General features: G+C 34.8%; 1 protein-coding gene across 1 annotated transcript; it reads right to left on the minus strand.

The window, feature by feature from the left end:
• Positions 1-2,335: 2,335 nt before the first annotated feature.
• Positions 2,336-7,529, minus strand: LOC142632651 (zinc finger BED domain-containing protein RICESLEEPER 1-like). Its single transcript, XM_075807019.1, has 4 exons — positions 7,439-7,529; positions 4,578-4,683; positions 2,575-3,201; positions 2,336-2,406 (listed from the first exon to the last, which is right to left on the minus strand). Exons 2-4 carry the CDS (start codon positions 4,681-4,683, stop codon positions 2,336-2,338), a joined length of 804 nt encoding a protein of 267 aa, XP_075663134.1. The 5' UTR covers positions 7,439-7,529.
• Between the last annotated feature and the right edge of the window lie 9,387 nt (positions 7,530-16,916).

Here is a 16,916-nt window from a genome sequence, read left to right on the forward strand (position 1 = left end):
CCAACATTTGCATGTTTTTCTACCTAGCCCAGAAAAAAAAAAAAAAAAAAATCTAGCATGCGTTCCTAGTTGCATTGCTACTGACATATTTGTAGAAAAAGACTGAAGTTTTTGCCCAGCATCAAGAAATAGACATGTCCAGAAAATATTTAAGAAGCAGCTACAGTAGGTTAGTCCAGCCAAGTAAAAACCGGTCTTGATCCATGACTAGCCCTGCATGCAATTTAGGGGCGACAAAATTCGAAATCACATTCTTTATCTGACACCTTTCATTGCACTCGAGACGTCAAATAAAGAAGGGGTAATTGTTGATACCGTATTTTGTCTGCCCTCAATTTGCGTGCCAGACCCTGAAAAATTCAAAAATAATATTTTCTCTCCATGGGGCCGTGAGAACATCTAGAATGACGTGACGCAACCCGTTCGGACACCAGAGCACTCAAAGTGCCTCTTTCAGCCAAAATGACAAAAATGCCCCTAGTCAACCCTAGGTTGACCAAAAGTCAAACAAGGCCAAAATCCTCACAAAACAGCATTTTTCATGATTTTAAATCAAACTTGAGCTTCTCAGAGATTTTTGGCAACTTTGACCAAGTTTGACCGTGAGTTGACTCTTGGCAAGCCCCCAAAAACTCCAATTTTGATTGGATCATTAGAATAGGTTGAGACCAATGTCATAGCGAAGATAATCAAATTCTCATTCCAACGACTATTCATGAGTCGAAATCGGAGTTAAAACAGTTGAGATATTGAGAAAATTGTGAAAAGCGCATCAGCACGCTTCCCAAGGTCATAACTTTTGATCCAACTGTTGGAATTAGGGGTGTTTCGGTTCGGTTTCGGTCAGTTTTTTTTAAACTGACCAACCGAAACCGATATTTTCGGTTTTCAATATTGTCAACCGAAACCGACCGAAATAGCTGAAACACCGTCGGTTTCAGTTCGGTTCATTTCGGTCGGTTTTTCGGTGAGTGCTCGGTTTTGGGCCTGGGCCTAGAGTTTGGGCCTCTCGATTTTTTTTTTTTTAATTCTATTTGGGCTTCTTAAAAAAAATTAGTTTGGCCCTTTTATGCTTTAATTAAGCCTATTTTAAAAACATGTTTTGGGCTTATTTTAGGAACCAATTGTGGCCCAAATTCGGGCCTTGTCTATTTTGGCCCATGGCCATCTGTAGAAATTTTTAAGTTTTTTGTTTTGGCACTTTCAGCCCAGATTTGGGCCTTTCCTATTTTGGCCATTTTTGGGCCTTTTTACAACCTGCTGCTTTGTATTTTACACACATTCATCAAAAAACAAAAAAATCACAACCACAACCTCAACCTGTTTTATATTTTACACAAATTCATCAAAAAACAAAAAAACAAAAATCACAACCACAACCTCAACCTGTTTTATATTTTACACAGATTCATCAAAAAACAAAAAAAAATCACAACCACAACCACAACCTCAACCTGTTTTATATTTTACACAGATTCATCAAAAAAAAAAAATCACAATCACAACCACAACCTCAACCTGTTTTATATTTTACACAGATTCATCAAAAAACAAAAAAAAATCACAACCTCAACCTGAACCAGCTTTGTATTTTACACAGATTCATCAAAAAACAAAAAAAATCACAAACTCAACCTGAACCAGCTTTGTATTTTACACAGATTCATCAAAAAACAAAAAAAAATCACAACCTCAACCTGAACTTGCTTTGTATTTTACACAGATTCATCAAAAAACAAAAAAATCACAACCTCAACCTGTCACAGATTTATAAATCCAAAAATACAAACATATATAGCAGATTCATAAATCACAACCTGTAATACAAACAAGATTAAAAAAGAAACTGTACAAGTCACAATAAAATAACTAGTGCAGATTTCAATACTTACATAATAACATTATAACAAAATAACACCAAAATACTTACATAACACCAAAATTACTGGTGTTGATTTCAATACTTACAAAATAAACTAACTAGTCCATGTGTCAATACTTACATAATAAACTAACTAGTCCATGTGTCAATACTTACATAATAGCATTATAGCCAAAGACTCAAAATAAATTGGCCATATGTCAATGTCAATGTCAATGTCAACATATACTATTCATATTTAATATTTGGCCAAAGATTCAAAATAAATTGGCCATATGTCATTGCCTATTGACTAATATCTATATTTTCTATGTATAGGGCACTGTCAAAGCACAAAATAAAAGCCCATACCTATATATGTATACGTAGGCCATTATCTACTAGTGCCTAATAGCAAAAAATGTGAATATCATATACCATTATACCACCCTTCCAAAGAGCAAAAAGCAATCTTCAACCATCAATGTCAATAGGTGTTGGTGTGGACATGCCTAGTTCTGATGTAGCAGCATCATTCACAAGTTCTACAAACAAAAAATGAAAAAAATATGTCACTTATACAATAAAACAATATATATGCCAAGAATCCAAGACATGCAGTTTTTTTTAATAATAACAGACATGCATAATTTTTTTTAATAAATAAAGAAATAGAAATAAATTTTTTTTAATATAACAAATAATAGTAATACCTCCATCAAGCTTTTCAAACTCCTCAACATCATCTATGGCAGCACGAAGGCAGATTGGAGCCGATGAAGGACGGAGCCAATTTTGACCACAAATGAGAGCTTCCACCATAAGTGGAGACAATGAACTCCGGAAATGATCAAGGACACGACCAGCCGTACTAAAGGCAGATTCTGAGGCCACAGTGGATACCGGAATTGCAAGAACATGTTGTGCAACTCTTGAAAGGACACGGTATCGTGGAGAATTAACCTTCCACCAAGCCAAAATATCAAAATTATCATCAAAAACATCTTCACAACTCTCTAACAAGTATTTATCAACCTCTGATTTGGTATTTGAAGAATCAATACCCTTCAAGTGCTCCTTAAATCCCATCATCCTCATTGCCTTCGCATCAACCACACTAGAATCATCTCCCTCCATTGATCCACTTGGTTTTTGGCCTTGGCCTTGTGCAGCAACACTTGCACTACTACTCCCCACTTGATTTTGAGCATAGGCATTATATAAATCCATCAAAACAGCCTTTATTCTTTTTGCCATATCAACAGCCTTTTGACTCTCATACAAAGTACCAAAACAGTACTCAAGATACCTCATCTTGTATCGAGGATCAAGAACTAGCCCTACATACAACAAGTGATTCATATTATCAAAGTTCCCCCAATACTTTTCAAATTTGGTCTTCATGTAACCAGCCATTTTTTTCAACAAATAACTATCTTTTTCATACTCCAAATCAATTGTGTCATGAATTGACATGAGCTCCAAAAAGAAAGAATTACTAGTGACATAATTAGCACCCGAAAACCGCAAGGTTGCATCATAAAAAATTTTAAGAAATTTAGAAAAGATCCTAATCTTTTCCCAATCCACATCACCCATTCCCCAAGCAAACTCATCTATATCACTTCCATCTTCCTTTTCCTCCTCTCTAATTGTCATAAGATAATTTGGATCTTCTTCCTCCAATCTCTCAAAAGCTTTTTGATACTTCTCAGCCTTCTCCAACATAATATAGGTGTAGTTCCACCTAGTTGGCACATCTAAGCATAACTGACATTTAAACTCAACTTTCTCCTTCTCCGCACATAACTTAAATGTGTTTTGTCTTTGTGGAGAGGATCTCACATATCGCACAGATTTTCTCACCTTCACTATTGTCTCATCCATTTCAACTAACCTTTCACGAACAATTAAGTTCAAGATATGAGCACTACACCTCACATGCAAGTATTTATGCCCTAAAATTGTTGCCTTCCTATGCTTAGTCTTTTTTTGAATAAAAGAAATCAGCCCACTATTAGAAGCAGCATTATCAACTGTAATAGTTAAAATCTTGTCTATCCCCCAATCAAGTAAACACATCTCAACTGCCTTCCCAAGTGTTTCACCCTTGTGATTTTCCACTAAACAAAAACTAAGAATTCTCTTGTGTATTTTCCAATCACTATCTATAAAATGGGCAGTGAGACACATATAGTTCAAATTTTGAACGGATGTCCATGTATCTGTGGTAAGGCAGACCCGCTGCTCTTTTAGGGCTTCTTTCAACTTTTTTTTCTCATCTAAAAAAACCCTAAAGCAAGTTTTGGCAATTGTTGTGCGGCTAGGGATTGGATTGAACCTAGGTTAGGTTTTAGACATAAACCTCTTAAAACCATAGCCCTCTACAAATCTAAAAGACAGCTCATCTAGAATAATCATCTCTGCCAATGCTATCTTACATTCCTCAAAATTAAACACCCATGGCACTAGTTTACCACTACTTTCTCCTTCTTCTTTAGGTTTGAATGCTAGGGTTGATTGGTTTTTTTTTCTTCCCTATAAGGATATTTCAAACATAGTGATTGTATGTGAGTTCTCATGGTTGTAGTGCCATTTTGCTTAGTGTCACAAGCATAGGTTGTGCCACAGTAGTTACAAGCTGCCCTAGGTTTATCCCCCCCTTCAATAACAGTAAAATGACCCCAAACAAAATATCTTTTTTTACCAGTATTACCTGCATTTGGTGGGAGTGGGGGTTTGCCTTTGTCTTTATGCACATTGGTTGTGCCTTGACCCGCTTCAAGGTCTTGACCCTCTGGGATTTCCGTTGTCTCATTCATCTACAATAAAAAATAAAACACAATAAGTCAGCAAGTATAAAAAGTAAAAAATAAAAAATAAAAATTAAACTCCAATAACAATAAAACAATAACACAATAAAAGTCAGCAACCAAAAAAAAAAAAAAGAAGGAAAAGGAATCTTGTATACAGCAACAAGCCAACCACTGGTACACAAATATTGGGCGTATCTTTCCTGAGGTCATGGTTCTTGAATAGTGAGTATGCGTAAATTACTTTAAAAATGATAATGAGCAACAAAAATTTTTAGTTCTAGATTTCAATACTCAACATCAAGCATTGCATTCTTTTGATACAATATGAAAGCCGCTCTTTTGTAAACCTTTTAATCTACAGACCCACTGGTAAAACTTCTTTAATTTTCAACGATTTCAAACTCTATAATGATCCAAAACTCTTTTTTAAAAAAAAGGAGGAAGAAGTGATTTCCAAGATTTCATTTTCTACAGAATCAAACTGGTCTTTCATTACTCATCAAAATAAGCAATATAAATCAAAGAGGATGGCCATAAACCCAAATATCAAATAGTATCATTCCTATTTTCAAACACTTCATCAAACTACCTTTTTGCATCAACAAGTCAACTTAACTTGATCCCAACTCAGACACATTGCTAACTAAGGAATGCACACTGATTCAACACTAGAAAAACAGCAAGAAACTAATAATCATAGAGTAACATTCTAAATAATTCAACATAGAAACTAAAAAAAAAATGATCTTCTTCAATTGTTACTTTTTTTTTCCATAAAAAAAGTTACAAAAACTAAAAAAATTATATTTCTTTAACTAAATGTTATGTGACCAAATAAAAAGGTTGATTGATTGTAATTAAAAATATAGTCTTTACCAATGCACACATTAACAAATAACATATATTCTTTCAACTGTCTATAAGAACAACAACATGTTAATACGTTGTTTATTGTATATAAAACCATAGCATATGCATCACACTTAACAACCCACTATCCACGACAATAAGGAGGATTATGACTTTGTGCACTAACACACTTCTACAACTACTCATTCAAGGCTTAGTCTTGTATATTAGCCTTTGGATTACTATTTGTGTAGAAAAATATTCCATTAAACAACAATTAATTTGCATTTGTCAACAATTAATTTGCATTTGTCAAATGACTACACTACAACATTCAAGCTTCAACTACAGAACGGTGATCAAGGATAAACCATCTAAATCTAAGAAACAAATCAAAAACCATTAAAAAAAAAAAACTAAATACTAATATGGTAATGTGTTTAATGTCAAATACAAATAATTTCCCCACAGCTACCAAAAGGAGGCGCGCATATCTGAATATATATAACTTACAAAATGCGCGCACAGACTCAATCTACACACAAAAACAGCCACACTTACCTAGTATAATGAATCCATATGCTAAGACTAAATACAATTCCTCATTGAATGGATTTTCGAGCATGGACATAACAGCCACACAAAAACACAACAGTTTAGCATCAACAATTGGTTAAGCCGCACTGGCAGATTTCAAATTCCAACCAATTCAGGTGTAATTCAAGTATGTAATACAATGAAACCATGAAGTAAGCCCTATAGTATAAACCAAACAAAAAATAAGAAAACAAACAAACACGAGCAAAGCATGCAACACAGATCACAAAAACCACCAAAGTCCTCAATATGACAAACCCATTTCAGCAAATAGACCAAAAAATCACATCCACAAAATAGAAAACAAGAAACAAACAAACAAAAAATAAATAAATAAAAAAACCTAGAGAGGTAACAAAGTTTGAACAAAAATGGGGAAAGAAGAAGAAGAGCAAAAGATTAGGGCTTTTACATCAAGGCCAATGAGCAAAAGAAAGGACAATGTTTTCATCAAGGCCAACAACAATTCAAGAAACAACATGATTTGTAGCAAATTAACATTAAGATTTTCAACCAGTTCCATGATGACAACTTGACAACAACTCCATATATATTCAAGCCATATCAATGTCAAAATACATGTATAACTCAATTGAAAAGGATTCTAAGTTGTTGTTAAAAGAAAAAGTGGGGGTGGAGAAAACAAAAGGAGGAGTATAATTATTTTCAAATAAATTAACATCTAAGAAGTATGTTTTTCGTAACAACTGCCAGTTGACTAATATATTCTACTACAGCAACATTTTTGATGGAAATTACCAGTACATACCATTGTGACAATTCCTTTGAATTCCTTACTAACAAAAAAAAAACAAAAAAAACATTTGTGATAAAAAAATTGTCCCTAAAAGGTCAACTTTAAGCCAATAGTAAATAAGTAAGATAAAAAAAAAATAGTAAAAGAGGAAAATTGAATCTTCACTCTTCAGCAAGAATAAAACATAGGGAAATCATAATAACAATGAAACATAATAACAACTCTAAAATAAAATAATCACATGCAATATGCGGTTTCATTTTTCTAGAATAAATTTTAAATAATTAAAATAAATAATTTTAATTTTAAATAAATAATTTTAATTAAATTAAAATAATTAATTTTGAATAAATAATTTTAAATAATTAAATAAATTTTTTTATAAAAATATTACAACAATCGGTTTTGGTTATTGACAACCAATTTTTTGATAAAAATAAAAATAAAAAAACCAATTTTTGAACACCAAAATCCAAATAGTCCTTTATTTTTTTCCAAAGCCCCAACAAAAATTGCATTAAATCGAACAAAATAGGCAAATATGTGGAGAACCCTCACCGTGAGATGGACTGATGGAGGCTGAATGGAGGCCGTCTGTTTCGAAGGCTGATGGAGGCGGTCTAATGGGAACGACGGCGTTTAAGCAAGGAGGGGTGGAACTGGTATGTGAACATCGCCGCGAGTCAACCCGAGTCGAGTCGAGTCTTGGCTGGATCGAGAGCGAGAGTCATGGCTGGATCATGGCTGGATCGAGAGTGAGAGACTGAGTCATGGCCGAGTCACGGCTGGATCGAGACGAGAGTGAGAGACTGAGTCATGGCCGAGTCACGGCTGGATCGAGACGAGAGTGAGTGACTGAGTCATGGCTGGATCGAGACGAGAGTGAGAGACTGAGTCATGGCTAGATCGAGACGAGAGTGAGAGTGAGAGACTGAGTCATGGCCGAGTCATGGCTGGATCGCTCGGTTCAGTCAGTGACTCCGTCGGTGCATGAGTGAGTGTTAGTCAGTTTGTGTGTGTGTGTGTGTGTGAGAGAGAGAGAGAGAGAGAGAGAGAGAGAGAGTGGAAACCGGAAAGTGTGTAAGAGAGATGGAGATGGAGATTGGAGAGGCAGAGCGGCGGCAAAGTCTGAAGAGGAGAGAGTGTTTGACTGTTTGGTGAAAATGTGGGCTGTGGGGTATGTAGGGTTTCCATCTTTACATTATATAGGTAATTAGTTTTAGTTTAATTAGAATCTTAAATATTTATTTAGTTTAATTCTAGGTAATTATCGGTAATTAATTTAATAAATTTTAGTTTAATTATGGGCCAAATCCCATTAGGCCGGATCACTTATCAGGGGACAGGGGTGTTTCAAAGTCAAACAAACAAGTGAAACAACAACAACAACAAAAAAGGGCCGGATCAGTCCAGACTTAAGGCCCACAGTGAAAAAAATTGGGCCAAACTTTGCCACTTATTTAAATATATATTATATTATATATTTAATATAATAATATATAATAATGTTTCGGTTCGGTTCAGTCTTTTCGGTGTACAAAAATTTGACACCGAAAACCGAACCGAATATTTCGGTTTTTTATAATACAAAATCGAAACCGAAACCGATCCGAACCAAACCGAAATTTTTGTCTCGGTTCGGTCGGTTTCAATCGGTTGTTTCGGTTCTACGGTTTTTTGCACACCCCTAATGAAATCCAATTTCATAAATATATACTTTAGTAACTCCTTACTAAAGTGGTTAGACCTAACACTCTAAATAACCAAACCCATTAAACTTATTTCAAGGAAATATTTTGTATCTTTGTTAAGAGACTATGAATTCCATCTTGAGAATATATGTTCCATCAACACTAAATGTCGCTTCCCAACATACTGAGGTTTTAACTGTTACTTTAGATCTCACTCCTGATATAAACAACCTACATTTCATGATTATGTCCATTATCCCCTCAGGATTAAGAGTTCATGTACATAGAAGTCGTGAGATATATTATTTATTTGATAGTCGTTAGGAGAATAATAAATCTCACGACGATCCAATTCAATATGTCTTAACTCTTAAAACATATCAACATACCAACTAGAAGTCTCCACTTCTATGATCAAGACAAATTATCTTAGTTGATATATTATAGTCTTTGCAGATGAAATGCCCAATTTCATCACTGACTACAAACTATAATTCTGAGTTTACAAAGAACTTGTGATTTATATATTCTGTGACTTTTCACATAAATCACATACTATGCATCTCATGGACTATATGATAATTTCCAATATTCATGTTACCATTATTTTAGATTATAATAAAATAACTTTATTAATTACAACATTAAGTCATACATAATGTCACACATAATGTCATACATAATATCATACATAGCATCATACATTAGGATTTAAGGGCACTAATCCTAACAGCTAGTGTGTCGTCCCTGCTTCAACACAATGAAGTTATGGACATTCGATCCAAACCTACATTTGTCCCTTGCAGACACCACCTTTTATTTGCTTTCTTGCTTGTTTGCCTTCTCGCTTGTTTGCCTTCTCGCTTGTTTGCTTGCTCCCTTGGTTCTTTGCTTGCTCCCTTGTTTCTTTGCTTGCCATGTCTATCATGCTTATTTACTTTATGCCTCTTTCATATTCTCTTTGCATCTTTTCCTTCCATTGCTTATCTATTAGTTTCTTGTCTTTACCTTTGCATGTACATATATGGAGCGATGACGCATGGAGCTAGAGCACGGTCTCCCAAGCGCAAGCAAATAGGGCGAGGATGCAAGCATGTGGATATAAGCCAAGTGGCTATGTTCAGTAGATTTAGGGGTCTGGCTTCTCCCATTTGGTTATGTACTCTTTTAAATCCACTTTCTTCCTCCCTTATTTCTCTCTTAGATGGGTTGTATTAGGTATATCATGCCTGAAGGAAAAAATCTGGTTTTGCATCTCATGCAAAACCCACAGCGGAAGCGACGAACTAGGGTCTATTTCATTCATGATTGATAACGTGCACTACATAAATTTCAGAATTTAAGAACAAGATAGCGTACCTTGGTGTGGAGAAATTCAAAACAAAGATTAGAAGCACTTGGGAACACTTTTAATCTTCACTCCAATTCCACTTTACGCCCAAGATGTGTGGTCTCTCAATCAGTTTTTAAGGGAGAATGAAAGTGTGTCTCACACTCTCTTACACACCGTTTTTTTTTCTTTTCTAATCTCTTCCAATAAAAATTCTGTATGTTTCTCCCTTTATAACTAACTGATTATCTAATTGGGTTGGCCTATTGGGCCTTTCCAATTGGGCTTTAGTGTGTGGCTTGGAGTGGGACCAAAAGGGACCAATAAGACACTAGCTCCAATGGGCCTTGGGCTTTTCCGTCAACTCTTGACAAGTCCAAAGTTACCATTAATTATATTTAATACCACTATATAAATATAATTGCACTCTAGGCCTTATTAATTAATTATATCCCAAGACTTTATTAAACACGTAACCCCTTCATAAAATATTCGTAGTAACACAAAGTCATAAACGTAGACTGCCACTTTGTAAATTACTACATCTTATCCTTGAGTACCCGGTTTAATTCTTTAAAGTTATTCATTATATATTTATGAAATCCAATTTCATAAATATATACTTTAGTAATTTCTTACTAAAGTGGTTAGGCCTAACTCTCTGAATAACTGAAACTATTAAACTTATCTCAAGGGAATATTTTATATCTCTATCAAGAGATTATGAATTCCATCTTGAGAATATATGTTCCATCAACACTAAATGTGGCTGCCCAACATACTGAGGTTTTGACCGTCACTTCAGATCTCACTCCTGATATATCAAAGCAACCTACACTTCATGATCAGGTCCATTATTCTCTCAGGATTAAGAGTTCATGCAAATAGAAGTCGTGAGATTTATTATTCATTTGACAGTCGTTAGGAAAATAATAAATCTCACAGCGGTCCTGTTCAATATGTTTTAACTCTTAAAACATATCAACATATCAACTAGAAGCTTCCACTTCCATGATCAAGACAAATCATCTTAGTTGACACGTTATAGTCTTCGCAGATGAAATGCCCAATTTCATCACCGACTACGAACTATTAATTCTGAGTTTACAAAGAACTTGTGATTTACATCTTCTGTGACTTTTCACATAAATCACATACAATGCATCTCATGGACTATATGATAATGTCCCATATTCATGTTACCACTATTTTAGATAATAATAAAATAACTTTATCAATCACAATATTAAGTCATACATCATGTCATACATAATGTCATACATAATATCATACATAGCATCATACAATAGGATTTAAGGGCACTAATCCTAACAATCTCCCACTTGCCCTAAAGACTATTGTGCACTAATCTAACTCCCATTCCCTCCAAATGTGACTCGAAAGTCCTTTGAGGTAAGGCTTTGGTAAAAGGATCTGCTAGATTATTTGTACTTTCAATCTTTGCTACCACAACATCTCCACGAGCAATAATATCTCGAATGATGTGGTACTTCCTCTCAATGTGCTTTCCTTTCTTGTGATTCCTTGGATCTTTGGATTGTGCAACCGCTCCACTATTGTCACAAAACAATGTGATGGGAACTTGCTCCATTCTCACTACACCAAGATCAGAAAGGAATTTCTTGAGCCAAACAGCCTCCTTTGCTGCTTCACAAGCAGCAACGTACTCGGCTTCCATGGTGGAGTCCGCAATACAAGATTGCTTAACACATCCTGAAGTGGATTTTCTGAAATCTAGATCTGACTGAAAGTCTGAATCTGTATAGCCAATGGGAATCAAATCCTCACTATGGTAAACAAGCATATAATCTCTCGTTCTCCTAAGATACTTGAGAATATGCTTTACAGCTTGCCAATGTTTTGGTCCTGGATTTGATTGATATCGGCTGACCATGCCAACTGAATAACAAATATCTGGTCTAGTACAAAGCATGGCATACATGAGACTTCCCACTGCAGAAGCATAGGGAACTTGTCTCATCATATTTTCTTCCTCTTGAGTCTTAGGCCTTTGGTCATCAGACAGAGGAACTCCATGTCTAAAAGGAAGCAATCCTTTCTTGGAGTTTTGCATGCTAAACCGTTCTAGAACCTTATCTATATATCCAGCTTGTGATAAGCCTAACATCTTATTCTTGCGATCTCGCCAAAGCTTGATCCCTAGAATAAAGTTAGCCTCACCCAAGTTCTTCATATCAAATTGGCTTGACAACCAAACTTTAATCGATGACATTACCCCTACATCGTTTCCAATGAGTAGAATATCATCAACATAAAGCACTAGGAACATTACTACTTTGTCTCGATGCCTTTTATACACACATGGTTCATCAAGATTTTGTTCAAAACCATATGACTTGATTGCTTGATCAAATCTGATGTTCCATGACCTAGATGCTTGTTTAAGTCCATAAATGGACCTATTCAACTTGCATACCATATGCTCTTGGTTCTTTGCTATGAAACCTTCTGGTTGCAACATGTATATTTGTTCTTCAAGATTGCCATTAAGAAATGCAGTCTTGACATCCATTTGCCAAATCTCATAATCATAATGAGCAACAATGGATAAGAGAATTTTGATAGATTTAAGCATGGCTACTGGCGAAAAAGTTTCATCATAATCAATACCTTCTTTTTGTGTATACCCTTTCACCACTAGTCTTGCTTTAAAGGTTTCAACCTTTCCATCTATCCCTCTCTTTCTCTTGTAAACTCATTTGCAACCAATAGGTTTAATGCCATTAGGCGCCTCTACAAAATCCTACACATGATTGGAATACATAGAAATCAATTCAGATTTCATAGCTTGGACCCAATGATATGCATCTATACAATTTATTGCTTCATTATAAGTGTAAGGATCTGATTCAGCCTCTTCTGAGATAGCCTCATAAGTTTCTCCTAAACCCACAAATCTTATAGGAGGCCGAACAATTCTCCCACTACGACGAGGCACCTGTGTACTAGACATCTCATGAGTAGTATCAAGTGGTGTATCTAATACAGTCACATCATCCCTAGTATCATCCATTGATTGTTCAACTACAGGTTCATTCATTTCAGCCAAGACAACTCTACTTCTAGGAGTAAAATTATTCATATAGTCATTTTCCAAGAATTTGGCATTTGTGCTAACAAACACTTTATTATCCTTATGACTATAGAATAAACCTCCAACTGTTCCTTTTGGATACCCTACAAAAAATACCACTTCTGTTTTAGACTGTAACTTGTCAGACTTTCCTTTCAACACATGTGCTGGACAACCCCAAATGTGGAGATGTCTCATACTAGGCTTACGCCCATTCCACAACTCTACAGGTGTTTTAGGAATAGACTTCGAAGGTACTAAATTCAGAAGATACATTGCAGTATTCAAGGCATATCCCCAAAAAGAAAATGGTAGAGTTGAATAACTCAACATGGACCTAACCATATCTAAAAGAGTCATATTCCTTCTTTCTGCTACACCATTTTGTTGTGGAGTTCCAGGTGCAGTCAATTGGGATATAATCCCATTTTCAGTCAAGTAATCCTTAAAATCACCAAGAAGGTATTCGCCACCTCGATCAGATCGAATGGCCTTTATGTGTTTACCTAATTGATTCTCAACTTCAGCCCTAAACTCTTTGAACTTTTCAAAGGCTTCGGACTTCCGTTTCATTAGGTACACATAACCAAATCTAGAGTAATCATCAGTGAAAGTAATGAAATACTCATAACCACCTCTTGCTTGGATTGACATAGGACCACATACATCTGAATGTACTAGTTCTAGCAAATCTTGGGCTCTTCTACCCTTTGCATTAAAAGGTCGTTTGGTCATCTTTCCTTCCAAACAAGATTCACAAACTGGAAAATCATCAAAGTCCATGGGCTGTAAAAGTCCATCTTTGATTAGTCTTTGAATCCTACTTGAATTAATATGACCTAAACGCAAGTGCCATAGATATGCATCACTAGTAGAAGGAAACTTTCTCTTTAATGATTTCACATGAAAGCTACTATCTAATTCAGAATTGTATAATTCATGCTTATCAGGAGTTAAAATATAAAGACCATCCACAATATTGCCAGAACAGATAAACACTTTATCCTTCTTTATTACAACATTGTCTTTCAGGATAATACAATATCCATGTTTACCTAAGTAAGTTGCAGAAATTAAATTCCTACGAACATTAGGTACATATAAACAGTCTTCCAATATTAAAACTCTAGACTTAAAACACAAATTAAACACTCCAACAGCTTCAACCGGAATCTTGCTCCCATCAGCCAAAGTAAGAAATAGTTCTCCTTCATTCAACGTTTTGGTCTCCTGGAACCCCTGCAAAGAATTGCAGATATGATTAGTACAACCTGAATCCACACACCAGGAATCTGTTGGATTCTGTACCAAACATATTTCAAGAAGAAATGAACTTTTCATACCTTTATTCTTGGCAGCCTTGAATGTTGGACAATTCCTCTTCCAATGTCCTTTCTCACCACAATGGAAACACTTTCCTTTGGTTTTCTTTCCTTTGTTGGCAACCCCTAAGGCAATTTGTTTACCATCTTTCTTAGTGAAGTCCTTCTTCTTCTTCTTCTTACCCTTGCCTTTCGACTTAGGTTCAGAAGTAGAAGGTTCACCCACATTGGCTTCAACACTAGAAGTACCAAGGATGCCTTCCGCCGCCACTAACTCATTCATTAATTCAGACAAAGAATAAATCTTTTTGTTCATGTTATAATTGAGTCTGAATTCCTTGAATGATTCTGGTAGTGACTGGAGTATCATATCCACTTGGGATTCTCCATCAATGTTGGCACCTAAAACTTCTAATGTGTTCAGATTAGCAATCATCCTAAGACAATGCTCCCTCACTGAACTTCCTGCAGCCATTTTGGTATTATAAATTTGCCTCATGGTTTCTTGCCTTGCAGAACGGCCTTGCTCACCAAACATCTCATTCAGACTATGCATTATGTCTGAAGCAAGTTCTACATCCTGCATTTGATGCTGTAGAACATTTGAGATAGATGCTAGGATGTAGCACTTGGCCATCTCATTAGATTTCTGCCAACGATCATATCGTTGTTTTTCCTCAAGAGGAGCATCTAATGAAGGAAAGTTAGGACATGGTTGAGTAAGCACATATTTGTGCTCTTCAGCAGTAAGAACAATGTCCAAATTTCTTTTCCAGTCAACATAGTTGGATCCAGTCAGTTTGTTTTGGTTAAGAATAGAAACAAGTGGGCTAAATGATGCCATGACAAAATCTAAAATAATAAACATGAATATAATAATTAAATTGGACATTATAAATTTAGCATAAAAGCATATTATATGGAACCTTAATAAAACCATAAAATAATATATGCAACGACAACCCAATCTCATATTCAATGTCCCTCAGCATAGAGTGAACATAAAATATTATGATTGATTGAGAACTATTCTCATTATTAGCACTATCATGATAACTCTTATCAAATACTAATAATATGCCGTTTTATATTTAGCCTCTAAGTAATAATAGTAAGAACTCAGCATAGAGGATACTAAAATACTTAGTCTAGTGTATACCATTGTCTAGAATCATGTGTAACCACATCTCATCCCTTTAACAGGCTTATTTTGTAGTACCATGATAAAACACCCTCCGCATGGAATGCAAAGCTTGAAGCTAAGACAAGGTGTTTATCAAACCACTATAAACCAAGAAATTCAATCTTGTAGGGCCATGAAATAAATACTCTCCGCATGGAATGCTAAGCTCGAGGCAAAGACAAAGTATATATTTCACACTACTATGAACCAACAATGGAGGCCGTGAGATCCAACCCTTGAATCTCTCTCCCACTAGATATTTTAAAATAAAGGTTTTTAAAATTAAGAACCATAATAATGCTAGACACGTTGAAAAAATAATCCTAATATAATTAGGAATAAATTTCATTAAACTAGCATTAAGGTATATAAATATATATATATATATAACGTAATAAAAACCCTTATTACATATAAAAATTCATATTATATTATATATAATATAATATACCAATTAATATATGTAATATATATTTAATTACATTATATTATATATATATATATATATAACGTAATAAAAAACTCATATATTATAAAACAATATTATATTATATATAATATAATATAATATATAATATATGATTATTATATTATATTATATATACACAACAATGGTACTTTTAGATGGTGGAATCCTACATACACGGATCCCATATTTCTCCATGGCATAAAAGACAAAAGATGCAAGCCATGCATTGATTGCCAAAAGACAAACTCATGTCCAAGGCAAAACTAACATGTGAATTCAAAAGTCATGCATTCAAGAAAGTGATATCTGACAACAATTAGACCATTCGGTCTAATGTAAATGACAAGGATTCAAAAGAATCCTTATATTACTTCCTTAAGATCATTAATGTAACCGTGGGCCATGAAATAGAAACAAAAATGTCAAACCCGAAACAGTACCATAACAACCAATTACATTCAATAACCGCCCCATTTCAATAACTACCCATATTCAAATAAACATCCAGGCAACAGATATTAAATGTTGCCGTGCAGAGCAGTAATGGTCATATATATAAAATATATTGATCGCATGAATTCTTTATAAGCAATTTACATGCCAGCCAAACCGTGCAGAAAGAAATACAAGCAGTGCAGTTATGGTTCGCACATAACAGTTATTGAAATTTCAATAACTTTATCTTCTTCAATATATTTAAATGATGCAGAAAATTGAAAGACAAAGATAACGGTTTTCTTAAATTCTAAAATTCAATCACACGCTATACAATCATGATATGAAAACCTGGCTTTGATACCAATTGAAGGAAAAAATCTGGTTTTGCATCTCATGCAAAACCCACAGCGGAAGCGACGAACTAGGGTCTATTTAATTCATGATTGATAACGTGCACTACATAAATTTCAGAATTTAAGAACAAGATA

The sequence above is a fragment of the Castanea sativa genome, chromosome 4 (genome assembly GCF_040712315.1).
Source record: "Castanea sativa cultivar Marrone di Chiusa Pesio chromosome 4, ASM4071231v1".
In the NCBI taxonomy this organism is placed as follows: Eukaryota; Viridiplantae; Streptophyta; class Magnoliopsida; order Fagales; family Fagaceae; genus Castanea; species Castanea sativa.

Bases quoted from the DNA above. Each gene is read 5' to 3' on its own strand.
- LOC142632651 (XM_075807019.1), bottom strand. From the start codon at position 4,683: ATGAATGAGACAACGGAAATCCCAGAGGGTCAAGACCTTGAAGCGGGT. The intron at 3,202-4,577 runs GTAATACTGGTA...TGTTGTATGTAG, and splicing joins CCCACTCCCACCAAATGCAG to GGCTAGTTCTTGATCCTCGA. The intron at 2,407-2,574 runs GTATTACTATTA...TTTTGTTTGTAG, and splicing joins GTTTGAAAAGCTTGATGGAG to AACTTGTGAATGATGCTGCT.